Below are 13,682 nucleotides of genomic sequence, written 5' to 3'. Positions count from 1 at the left end.
ATCTCTATTAATTACGATGTCGAGTCATGTAGCTGAGGTTGAGAGCCAGAATTCATAGACCAGGCTGACAGTGCTAGCATTTCTGCCTCTAGGGCTTTCCAGTGTTTCTGGGGCACATAGTCATAGGGATAATATTTCATTTAAAAAAAACAAGCATTTAGGCCACACCTACTCCAGGTTTTAAGCTGAATACGGGTACAGATATGAATATTCAGACCTTTAAACAGATACAGATAGTGTTATTGCTTTACACCAGAGCTAGACTCACAATGAGGACATTTTAAAGAGTTATTTTCCCCAAAAGAGTCATTTTCACTCATGTTGGGTGTGATAATCAGAAACTTTTGGCAACAGAACCCGTGTGCTGTAGAGTAGAGTAGAGTTGCATGACATGTATTTGATACTTTCGCAATACTACAACAGATCTGGTACTTTCAGGACTTTCAGTGCTGCATTTAAATAGGCAAATCCTAAGATAACCTATGAAGCCTGTAGACAAATCACATTGTGCATGCTAATTTGACTTGGATGAGTGCAATGCACACAGAAATAAATAAGCAGCAGGTGCACGGATAAAGAAACCAAGTTTCTTTCACTGAGAAATGTAGCCGAGGAAGCACGACCTTGATTCGGTAGGTTAAACGGCTAAAGTATTGAGAGATTAATTAATGATTAATTGCGTTTCCTGTGTAGTGATGCATGGAGCTCGTGACACTATTTGCTTCTTGTCTAATTGTCTGATTTTTACATGCCATAAATTTGTGATAATGTTGGTGTTCAAATCAGAGATGGATGTAAAAGCAAAACACTGTTAAACGCAGAACATGGTGAAGTTTGACGTCACATTTTTGTGCGTATGTTTGCTGAGAACCTGTGATACTAAACCATGCGCAACAGAAATTCGCCTCCTGAGTCCTGATTGGTCAGTCTTACATGGCCGTAACGCATGATTTTATTTCTGAATTATTCAGTTATTTGTTTGTTTTACTTAATTCATGGAGAGCTTTGTATTCATAAAAATTGTATCCTAATTTTTAACCACTTGTACACCTGTATACTGTAACGATTTCTAATCCTACTATCTGGTGTCACTTAGAAAAGGATGGGTTCCCTTTGGAGACTGGTTTCTTTAACGTTTGCTTCCTCGTGCTGTCTCAGGGAGTTTTTTTCTTGCCATTGTCGCCTTCTGGCTTGTTCAGCCCACATCCGGATTTCTCTAAATCTGCCCTATTGTTAAAAGTACTACACAAATAAATATACTTGAATTGATTGCGCACTAAAAGTCTGAATTGTTGGTGTTAAATGACTTCAGTCTGTGTGTGTTTATCCTATTTTGATTGATTTTTAAAATTATTTTTATTGTTTAGTATTGCTTTGGTATGGAGAATTGCGATACTGTACCTGATATTGGTTTCAAATACAGCAAAATTTTGTCTTGCGACAGCTAGTTAGCTTAGTTAATGTTAAGGATGGGCGAAAACATAATTGTTGTGGTATGTTTTAAAGATTTGGCTTGTGTTAAATAAATACTGAGAATATGACAATGCAAATTGAAATCGCATGCGTGTTTATCTGTGACCAGTGCAAACTAGTCGCCTAGCTGGCTAGCTACCCAGGTGTAAATGTTAATTACAGTAAAATGTAGTACTGCAGATTAGTTACGAAAAGTTAAATGGTTGTAAAGTTGATGACTGAGTTTATCGTACTGCTACGTCAACAATTCGCAGATAGATTTTGGGATTGTGGTAAACAGATGTTTTGGTCAGTCTCAGGGGCAGATATACAGGGTTACATTTCCACAGTGTGGCCTTTTTCTAGTGTACCGTGGGTAATAGCAGAAGGGGAACTAGTGGGGGAAGGTGTGGATGCAAGGGCAAGAGGACATATCAAATTTAGATATCATGTATGACCTTGCTTTTTATGAATGGAAAAGTGTTTCTAGGCTATTTTTAGTAGTTTTGTGGCCATTTTAACTGACTGGTCTATAAATGTACAATAGTTATCATGTATAGTAGATTTACTGTGTGTGTGTGTGTGTGTGTGTGTGTGTGTGTGTGTGTGTGTTTGTGTGTGTGTGTGATATAAACTAGACACCAAAAGAATGTTTCTAAATGACAATACGCTGCATTTATACAAGACTTCATCACGATTTTCTACATACAAGGCATTTGAACATAAAGATAAAATAAACATAATACAGAGATGATTATTTTTGGGGACAAAGGTTTGATTGACACTACGATTCTGTGAGACTCCAATAAGCAGTGACAGAGCATTAGAAATATTTTGGCACCCCTACAGACCATAGCCTTCTTCTTCTTTACCGTACAGCTTGTCCGAAAATGTCACAGCATGGCATACCCAAGTGTCCCGTAACAGAAGGCCTAAAAATACTTGCTTAATAACCCCTAAATATGTCCCATACTGCAACCCTAAACGACAGCCTGCATTCCACATGAGCAGGCAATAGCAGAAAGTTCAGTGCCAGATATCAGGTTCACTTCAGTTTTAGCAAATAAAAAGAGAAACTGGGAAAAGTGTGCTGAAGGTCATTCCAGTATGATGTATGCTGGGGTTGGGGGGTGAGTGCTGGAGAGAGACAGAGATACCGTATTCATCTAAAATTTGCCAGAGTCCAGCTACATAAAATGTCTTTGTCTGGATATGCGACTAACATGAGCGAATGAATACAGCGGTTTATGGCTATAGATAATATAAGACATGGTTATGTTTTGGTTTGAACTGGCTCTTCACTTCATTACGTTAGAAGTTATTTTTGATTATACGATATATTCTAATAAATATACTTGATTCTGGTTCTCTTTTTTTTTTTTCCAAAATATCTACAAATTTGTCATTTAACCTACTGTGACTCTAACCAGGATAAAGCAGTTACTGAGGATGAACGAGGGAACGCGGACGATGTATCTGTACATCCCCGTGCTAATGAACGTGGTCTTTCTTTGTTCCGAAAGATTCGTATCTGCTCGGGTGACGTTTTGTCCCGATGCACATGTCTACTCTGAGACACATCTGAAGTTCCAAATTTGAAGCGGGGGAAATAAATGCATACCTCTCTGCCAATTTAAACCATTCTTTTTCCATCAAATATGTCCGAACTAGCTCTCTAGCTTTTCTTTCCGTAGCTAGTCTCTTTACATAAGTGCATGTGATTGGATAAACGTTAGCAGAGGATCTGATACAGAGGTCGAGCTGGTTCGCGTTTAACAAAACTGGAGTTGCTGAACTACACTACATTGATCGGCTCTGCTACGGTGTTTTTCGCACGGTTCAGTCTGGTGAAATATTTGCTGGGCCTGCGTTCCACCAGTTGACGACCCCTGCTTTAGAGCTTATCGCACGTACACATGCCTCAGTGTTTGTCTGGTTAGTGGAGGCCATTTTATGAAATGTCCCAAATGTTTATGTAGTGTCAGTGGATAAGGGACTTCATATATGAGTCAATGAGAGCAGGCAAGAATTTTTTTTTTTTTTTTTCCCAAATGGGGCAACACAATGAAATGGCTGTGTAATAACGTAAAGCCTAAAACACACAGCTAAAGATCATGTACGTTTTTATGAGCTGAGTGAGTGGTTTAAATAGTTTAAATTAGGCTACTTAATTAGTTTGCGATTTAGAAATTGGAAAATTAAATTTGTTAAATATCACAGACACGTCTCTATTAATTACGATGTCGAGGTTGAGAGCCAGAATTCACAGACCAGGCTGACAGTGCTAGCATTTCTGCCTCTAGGGCTTTCCAGTGTTTCTGGGGCATGTAGTCGTAGGGATAATATTTCATTTAAAAACAAATGTTTAGGCCACACCTACTCCAGGTTTTAAGCTGAATACAGGTACAGATATGAATATTCGGACCTTTAAACAGATACAGATAGTGTCCTTGCATTACACCACAACAGGACTCACAATGAGGACATTTTAAAGAGTTATTTTCCACAAAAGAGTCATTTTCACTCATATTGGTTGTGATTATCAGAAACTTTTGGCAACAGAACCCATGTGCTGTAGAGTAGAGTAGAGTAGAGTAGAGTTGCATGACATGTGTTTGATACTTTCGCAATACTACAACAGATCGCTTCTAGAACATTCAGTACTTTTAATGCTACATTTAAATAGGCAAATGCTAGGATAACCTATGAAGCCTGTAGACAAGTCAGGTTGTTGTTGTTGTTCTTTTGGCTGCTCCCGTTAGGGATTGCCTCAGCGGATCATTGGTCCGCATATTTGATTTGGCACAGTTTTTACACCGGATGCCCTTTTTGATGCAACCCTTCCCAAATTTATCCAGGCTTGGGAGCGGCACTGGAAGTGCACTGTCTTGTGCAACACCAGTGGCTGGTTCCCTGGCCGGGAATCGAACACAAGCCACAGTGGTAAGAGTGCAGAGACCTAACCACTAGTCCTCCAGGGACCCTTATCTCACATTCGAACACATGCCTCAGTGTTTGTCTGGTTGGTGGAGGCCATTTTATGAAATGTCGCATGTGTTCGAACGTTGATGTAGTATCAGTGGCCGAGGGACCTCGTGTATGAGTTGCAATGACAGCAGGCAAGAAGTTTGCTTCCGAGTGGGACAACGCAATCAAATGGCTGTGTAATGAAATAAAGCATAAAGCACTTAACTAATGCTTTTATGAGCTTAATTGAGTGTTATTTAATTTCATGTTATCCCATTAGTAAACAGTAGCCTTGGCTTAATGTGTTGATTCTTGTAGACTGCTGATTAGTTAGCAGGAGTGGTATCAACAAGTCATCACTTTACAAGTATAAGCCTTTAAGTCTTTTAAGCAAGGCTCGAGTGTACATCAAATCCCAAGTAGCTGCTCAAAGCAGCGTGATCTTCATCTTGTAGTGGTTGGTACTTGGATTGCTCCTTAGCATTTGCTATTGTTTGCTATGTTTCACTATTGCTAAGCAGCATGGATACTTTGATTCCTGTGTTTTGTAGTAAGATCGGATGGGTGGTTCTGCCTCAGCATCTGGCACGCAGTCCAGGAAACTGAACAGGGAGACTCTGTGGCCATGGTGAGATCCACCACTGGAATGTGATCCCAAATTTTTCAAATTTACAACACATCACTGTGAAATGAACAAAATATGCATAATATTTATGACAAGCCCTTGATAACAAAGATGATCACTGCAAAAATACACTGAAGGATGAATACAATGAAGGCGTTTCCTGATTGACGGGAAGCTTCGGATTTTTCCCATTCTGGTTTTCTTATGTACAAGTTCCGAATTATTGTACAAACAGGTAGATGGAACGCCCATTTTCTCTCGGTTTTCCTCTCTCTCACCACACTCCTGCAGTGTGTGACCTTTTTCTCCTAGGAACATTGTTCTGATAAGTTCCTGGCTGACTACCTCTCTTGATTTAATGCCTTTTGTGTCCTTCTCCCTGGTACAGTTGCTACAGAAACCTCCAGAAAGCTCCAAACTGATCTCGGATTACTGTAAATCTCTGCCACCTGGTTACGTAAAAGCACGCGTAAGACAGTGATACCTCAGTGGTTAAGGTTCTGTGCTAGTGCCCATGTACAGTATATTATACATTATTCAGATTGAACAGATAGCGTGGACTAAATGGGGGCACTCTTTTTCTTTTTCTTTTTTTTTTTTTTTTTTTTTTTTTTTGGACACCTTTCCAGAATGTTCACATGGCAAACATGAGGCTTGTGCATCGCTGCATAATACATTTACATAGTAACTGCCTGGTCAGTGTTGCAGAGGTTTAAATTAGGCTGTTAATTTGTTTATATTTTCACAAATAGAACCATTTACATTCATTAGAAAATATCGCAGGCAGGTACAAACAAAACATTAACTGCCCAAGCGAGAGTGCAAAAATAGCCCCACGCATATCTCTGGATAAGTCCAATTATGAACAGCGATGAGTCATGGGGAACTGTCAGAGCTAGAATACAGAAAGTGCTGCCATTTCCACCTCTGGGTTTTGTGTTGTTGGGGCAAAGTGGTAGGGTTCATTGACTGTTGCTGTTACACCACACTGCATCTGCATCAGAAATCCATATTCGAAATCGGTAGGCCAACCAAAGTCATTTCTCCACACCAGAACAACACTTTGGCCAAAAATCCATTTAAAAGTAGAACAAAATGAGAAAAACACACACAGATTGAAGTCATTTAACACTCAAAAATCAGAGAGTAAGTGCTAAATTACTTCATGTCCATGAGACAACGTGAGGAAGGAACTGGTATTCTTCTGGGGGTCACCCAGGCACGGATTGGCCATCGGGAAATTCGAGAGAAATTCTGGTGGCCTGGCCTGCCTTGCGATTGGTTTGGCCTGCTTCCTTTTTTTCTTTTTTTTCTATTTGTGATGCGGCCAACTGGCTGCCAAGTCCTGCAGTTCCTAGAAATTATGTTTGGTCCATATAGTAAAAGTAAAATGTAATGTAGCTTGTGCTTTTCTTTTGAGATACACTCAACAACCAAATTATTAGGATCCCTATTCCAAAACTAGATAAACTGTTTGCTCTGAGATGCTTTTCTGCTCACAACTGATGTAAAGAGTTGTTGTTTGACTTACTGTTGCCTTCTTGAACCAGTCTGTCCATTTTTTTGACCTTTCTCGTCAACAAGGTGATAATATGTACTGAACTACCACGCACTGAGGGGGTATTTTTTGTCTTTCACACCATTCTGTGTAAAATCTAGAGACTGTTATCTGTGAAAATCCCAGGAGATCAGCAGTTTCTGAAATACTCAAGCGATCCTGTCTGGCAGTGGCCATCAATCCATGATCAGAGTCACTTGGATATCTTTTTTCCCCCTATTCTGATGTTTGGTCTTAACATTAACTGAAGCTTTTGCCCATGTCTACATGATTTTATTTATTGAGCTGCTGCCTCATTGGATGAATAAGCAGAGGTGCAGGGGTTGGTGAATGTATGTTACAATAGGTGGTCAATGGTCTTAAAATTTGTTGTGGGTTCATGGGGTGGCCTGGGTGGATGTAAAACTCCCGGGTTGAATTTTTGTCCCAGTCTGGCCCTGGCAACACCAGATAGTGGGTTATAAATGATTAATCTAATCTACCGAACCTACGTCAAAGTTACAATGGTTTTGAGCCAAATTTCTCACCAAGTTGCTTGTGTTGACTTTTTTCTGAACCTTTTTTTTTTTTTTTTTTTTTTTTTTTTTTTTTAAGCCGTGTACCTGCCGTTTCAAGCTCCTGCGCGCCTTGCTCATCTGAATCGAATTTGCATATGCAGTTTGATTAGTCTCTAGGCTAAGCATGTCATCTTTGCGTTTGCCTATTCATCGAAAATAATGAACGTTCTAGAATCAGACCGTTGTTGTATTGCGAAAGCATCAAATGTTTGTTGCCTTGTGCACCTGAAATTAGCCCATGGGTTCTGTAGCCAAGAGTTTCCGATTTTCACAACATCCTTCAATGATATGTGTGATACTTGTGATGAATAACTTATCTATTAAACCTCCTTCTAAAAGATCTTGCGAACCCAGCTGTCTATCATCCATTTGTGAACATCTTGCTATTTTTTCCAGAAAAGGTGGTGATGAATATACAGACATGTTTTTTTTTTTTGTTTTTCTTCGTCTTTTTGTCTGAAGGTGTAATGAAAGTCAATTTTCAGCCCAACTGATTTCGTAAGGGTGCTATATTGCTCTGTTTTTACTGCTGAAAGATTATCTGCAAATAAATATTTTCATTTTGTGAATAGTAATTCTGTTATTAAAACTTATCTAACATGAGGACATTCTCAAACAAGAAAGAATTAAAGAGAGAAAGAGGGGAAAGGGGCTGTCTAGGGAGACTAGGGAGCACTGAAAGGACAAGAACGTGTGCCAGCTGAATTGTTTGTAGCTTTTCAGCTAGAGTTCATTTGTGTGAATATGTGTACGAGAGAGAGAGTGTGAGACTGTTGCGTATCGTGCTCTGTGAGCAGTCGTGTGTAACCTGTTGCTGTTCCATTTGAACAGTGCCAGCTGTCACCCTGTTACGAGACACTTAATCATGCGGCCTTCACCTCACAGCCCAGGAGTGTATCTGTGCATGTGTGTGTCCGTATCTGTGTGCATATGCGTGTAAGTAAGTACAGGGTGCTCTGTAGGCTGTTTTTCAAACCTGTCACATACCCAAAGCATGTTCTCACATTAACCATTTGACTTCTGGCATTCACATAAAAAAATACTCTTAATATACATAGAAAATACTGCTCACCTCCATGAAGTTAGCACCCCATATAACAAGAATCTGACTAAAACTTATACAAACTTATTCAAATTAATTTCAACAAATGCAATATTTCAGTGTAAGTCTATGGCTGGGTGTAAGGTCAGAGTGCATCAAAACTAAAATTAAGAACTAGTGGATGTGAGAGTAAAACTAGTGAATGTGAGGGTAAAGCTTTGAATATAACAGTAAATCTACTGAATCTGAGAATACAACTAGTGAATGTAAAAGTACTGAAAGTAAGAGTATAACTAGTGAATGTAAGAGTAATACTACTGAATATGAGGGTAAAACTACTGAATATGACGGTAAAGCTACTGAATATGAGGGTAAAAACTACTGAATATGAGAATAAAACTAGTGAACACAAGAGGAAAGCTAGAGAGTGTGAGTAAAACTCGTGCCCGTGAGAGGAATGAGAGAGTAAAACTACTGAATGTGATGGTAAAGCTTTGAATATAACAGTAAATATACTGAATCTGAGAATACAGCTAGTGAATGCGAGAGTAAAAGTACTTAAAGTAAGAGTGTAACTAGTGAACGTAAGAGTAATACTACTGAATATGAGGGTAAAGCTACTGAATATGAGGGTAAAGCTACTGAATATGAGGGTAAAACTACTGAATATGAGGGTAAAACTACTGAATATGAGGGTAAAACTACTGAATATGAGGGTAAAACTACTGAATATGATGGTAAAGCTACTGAATATGAGGGTAAAAACTAGTGAATGTGAGAATAAAACTAGTGAATACAAGAGGAAAGCTAGAGTGTGAGTAAAACTTGTGCCCGTGAGAGGAATGAGAGTAAATCTACTGAATGTGATGGTAAAAATTACTGACCGTAAAAGTAAAACTAGGAAATATGAGAGTAATACTAATGAATGTGAGAATAAAACAACAGATTGTGAGACAACTACTGAATGTGAGAGTAAAACTTTGAATGTGACAGTAAAAATACCGAGTCTGGGAGTAAAACTACAGAGTCTAAAAGTAAAGTGTTGATTTAGTAAAACTACTGAATGTGAGGATGAAACTACTGAAAGTGATAGTAAAATTACTGACTGTGAACAAAACTAGGGAATGTGAGAGTAAAACAAGTGAATGAGAATAAAACTACTGCATATGAGGGGTAAACTTAGTTAAAGTGAAGATAAAACTACTGATTGTGTGAGCAAAACTACTGAATGCAAACTGCAATGCAATGTTGATTGAGTAAAACTACTGAATGTGAGGATGAAACTACTGAAAGTGATAGTAAAATTACTGAATGTGAACAAAACTAGGGAATGTGAGAGTAAAACAAGTGAATGAGAATAAAACTACTGAATGAGGGGTAAACCTAGTTAAAGTGAGCATAAAACTACTGATTGTGTGAGCAAATCTACTGAATACAAAAGTAAAGCTACTGAACGTGAGTAAATCTAGTGAATGTGAGGGCAAAACTACTGAATATGAGAGTAAAACTAGTGAATGAGAATAAAACTACTGAATGTGCGGGGTAAACCTAGTTAAAGTTAGAGTAAAACTACTGATTGTGAGATTAAAACTAGTTCATATGAGATCAAATCTACTGAACGTGAGCATAAACCTGATGAATTTGATGGGGAGTGAATATAAGATACATGCACGTGAGATGAATTGCGTTAGTAGCCTGTTCAGTGTGTGCGCGCGTGTGTGTGTGCGTGTGTGTGTGTGTGTGTGTGTGTGTGTTTTTCTATTTCAGGAACTGCTACATCATTCGCTTGTTGTTTTGTTGGCATGCTGTGCTAGTTGTGTCTGTCTGCATGTCGTCTGCATTGATTTGTCCTTTGTCCTGTAGAGAGCAGTCAATTTCTTTATTTACACATCAAATGGTGCAGTGCAGGGAACTTTTTTATTTTTTTTTTCTGACCTGTATGACCAATTTGCTTCCCTTTTATAACTTGCCTTGTAACACAATGGAAAATATATGCGTGGACCCAATTTTGCATATTTTTCATATCTTCAGCGGTTGGAGACAAGCAGTCTATTTGAAAAATCCCAATAGAAATAAAGCTGTGTGTCTGAGACAGTGTATGAATACACATTTGTTTATTCTATTAATTTGATCTTTCTTCTCTCTCGCTTTATCTCTTCACTCTTTCAGGGCTTTTTTTTGTCTCTCTGCAATGACAGACGCTTCCCTTGGTTCAGTTTAACCAATATTACACGCTCTAAAAGACACTGTCTCAGACAGAGAAAGAGAAACAGAGAGATAAAGAGAGATTAGGAAAAGAGAAAGTTATCTAAAGGATTAATTACAGTATAATGCTGCTGCTTTATTGTTGAAGTGTGTGAAGTGTTTTCAGTACTGTCGTAAGCCCATAAGACATGTGTCGTAAGACACATCCCTCCGGCTCTGACTGTCTTTGTGGAGGCTTTCTGTGTTTTTCACCAGTAGGACATTATGGTCAGTAGTCATGTACGTGCCCATACACTGTGTATGACATTTGATCAAGCACCAACAGATGGTGTTTCAAAACAGGCGTGAGATAATGGGAGATGCTGCTATACAGCATTGCCTAAGAGTCCTGAAGAATTATTATTATTATTATTATTATTATTATTATTATTATTAACTATGAGTAACAGCTCAAAGAATAGGCTATGGATGTAATCTTTTTTTGGGTGTGTATTGTATTGTGCGATGGATGTTTTCATGATTTTGCATTTTAGTTCATCCTTTAATTATAACATCACCTAGTAGTGGAACAACACAGCCCTTCTTGGTGATCTTTAGGATGTGATCTTAACCCCAACCACCAAGTCCCATGCCTGGTGTCAATGCGCCAAAGCGTTGCTGAGATACAGGCTTTCATGTTTGGCGTCTTTGCTGTCAACTTCATTAGTGCATTACTGACAGTCGGGCCCCATCGCAAGACCGTATTTGTTCAAGGAGTAGCTGAAAGACCGTTATGGCTACAATTTAAGATGGCAGACATTCCAATATGGCGGACTTTAAAATGATCATAATTATTAGATATGATACTAAGGAATCATTTTCTGGTGTATTTGTTTATTCTGTAACAAAACTTTTAAGTTATAGGGAAAAATTATAGGGAGAGTTACAACAAGGTTTTGCAGCCAGAGACCCCTTTTAACTATAAAATAAATTGCATGAACCTGCTCCAAACACATAATAGGCTCATTAATAAAATGTGTGCAATAATATTTTGGCTATTAAATTGAAGCTATTTATTCCTGAACTTTCCACCAATAGAGAATGCATTAGGTCCAATATGACATTATTTAGTCCTACCTTTATTTAATTTATTTTTTTTTATTGAATTGAGCTTTGGATTAAACCCATTCAATTCAATTTGTATAATAACTAATAGCTGTAGGAACTCAATAATTCATAGCTTTGATACATAATTAAGAGCTTTGATAATAGTGGGTTGTGCTTTTTACCAGTGTAACTAAATTTTTTTTAAAAATGACACACTCCTGTTTGAGAACTGTGCTGGAGGGTTTAAGGGGCACAACCAAAAACTGCTGAGATTTCTGGGACCATGACTAATTAGTGTGCCTAAAGAAACAACATGCTATACCTTACGTCTGTGCTTGGACTATAATAATAATAATAATAATAATAATAATAATAATAATATACTTTTGAATGCTGTTTGTTAGATAGCAGGTTAAGTTACAGATGGCAGCAATAGCAGCTTCAACAAATCTTGGTGCTGAGTCTGATAAAGAGCCTCATGCTAAGTTTGTTTTTTTGTTATTCAATGCCCATCTGAGTCTTTAAGGTCACTGTAATGTAGACTGATGTCACTGTATGACCTTCAGCTCCATCTGGTGGCCACTGCTTTCGAAATGCACGGCAAAGTGTAAATGGGAGCACAGAAGTGTGACTTTGCAGTATTGTGAGTCTCAGAACTGTACTATAGTGTAGACTATTATGACTTTATTTTTCAGCATTAAGGCAATGAACTGTGTTGCAAGGATCATTGCCTTGGTGCATTGGCAATGCTTTTACAACTCATACGGGAAATCACGTTATCAGAATAATCTGTTTAATATGCAACAGATGTATATGTACAGCACCCTGGGATGATTTTTTTTTTAATGCATTCTGTTTTGACATAAAGCAACAGAGCAGGAAGGAGGAGTGGAAGGTCAGAGAGAGAGAGAGAGAGAAAGAGAGAGATACTGTGGTAATCGGTACCATTTGTGCTGCAGAGATACAGAGGCTCCCTGAGGCAACCAGCATTACAACACACACAATCACACAATCACACACGCACACACAAACTTTACTAATGCAATGTCAGGCCGTTTGCGTGACGCTGTTTACTCTCCCGGTCAGAACATGTGTGCTTATTTTATGGTTAATATGTCATCAGCCTGCTTGGAAAGGTCATGATGATAAAACAGCACATTTTATTAAGTAAAAAAGATTATTGAGGATTCTGATTAAGGTTGTATAATGCCATGACTGTTGTCCTAATTTCTCTAGGCTCTCTCTCTGGTTTAATGCTAATTAATTCTCCCCCTAAGTTCTAATTAAAAAAAAAAAGAAAAGAAAAGAACAGCTGATTCAATACCAGTGATGAATTATGCAAGTCCTTATGAGCACTGGGGAATCAGAGTTGTGGCATGTGACACAACTGCTTTTACTTTAAAGAGCCAAAAAGTTTCCATTTGATTACTGAGGTTAAGGTTAGGCTTAGATTTAGATGTAGGCATTCAATAGTAATTAAGTCAGTGGAAGGTCCTGACAACGTTGTGTGGGCGTGGTGTTAATAACTGCTTTTCTCCTTCTTCTTTTTTTCTTCTTTTTTTTTTTTTTAATAGGACGAAGCAAGGACTTATAATGACGACCGAATTGCAAGAGATTGCCATCATGGAGGACAAGCCTTTACTTACGGGTCAAACAGACAGCGTGAAGGTCACTGATATAAACACACACACACACCCACACCCACACACACACACACATCCACACCAAAATAATGTTGACTTCCATTCACTAAATCTCCATAAAGATGAATAATTAATGAAGGGTTGTATGGCAAATATTTCTATGGATTTAAACCTTCCACTTTCTTTATGTGGACTATTTCAATCGGGTATTAAAATAGGCATGGGTTTTTTTGTTTGTTTTTTTTTTTTTTTGTGTAGCCCAGGGATTTTGATGTCACTACGGATATTTCCATGGGAGCTTTTGTTCTGCGTCATCTCTGCACCTCAAGTCATGTGGTGGTTTCACAGGCTCAAATGATCATGTTAACACCAAGCGGTGGCGTCAAGAGCTCGACTTCCATATAAGGCTCTTCCTTAGCTTTATGTGCAGTGAGAATTATTCGGGGTTGCAGAAAGATTATGCATGTATGTACAAATGAGTTTTCTGGAGCCACCTGCTGGTAACTTGAAACATTGAAAGACTCAGTAGACATAGTAGCAGCAGGCT

The 13,682-nt window shown here is 38.4% G+C and overlaps 1 protein-coding gene across 1 annotated transcript in view; it reads left to right on the top strand.

Annotated features, from left to right (window-relative positions):
* Window positions 1–13,682, top strand: part of ndrg2 (NDRG family member 2) — a 38,970-nt gene that overhangs the window by 10,991 nt on the left and 14,297 nt on the right. Inside the window, exon 2 of the mRNA XM_026942988.3 lies at window positions 13,067–13,160. Coding sequence (XP_026798789.1) covers window positions 13,086–13,160 — 75 coding nt within the window. The 5' untranslated portion in view covers window positions 13,067–13,085. The remainder of the gene's footprint in view (window positions 1–13,066; window positions 13,161–13,682) is intronic.

Source organism: Pangasianodon hypophthalmus, chromosome 28, assembly GCF_027358585.1.
Source record: "Pangasianodon hypophthalmus isolate fPanHyp1 chromosome 28, fPanHyp1.pri, whole genome shotgun sequence".
Lineage (NCBI taxonomy): Eukaryota > Metazoa > Chordata > Actinopteri > Siluriformes > Pangasiidae > Pangasianodon > Pangasianodon hypophthalmus.
The sequence above is the reverse complement of the archived record's forward strand: the minus strand, read 5'-3'. Positions and strand labels throughout refer to the sequence as shown.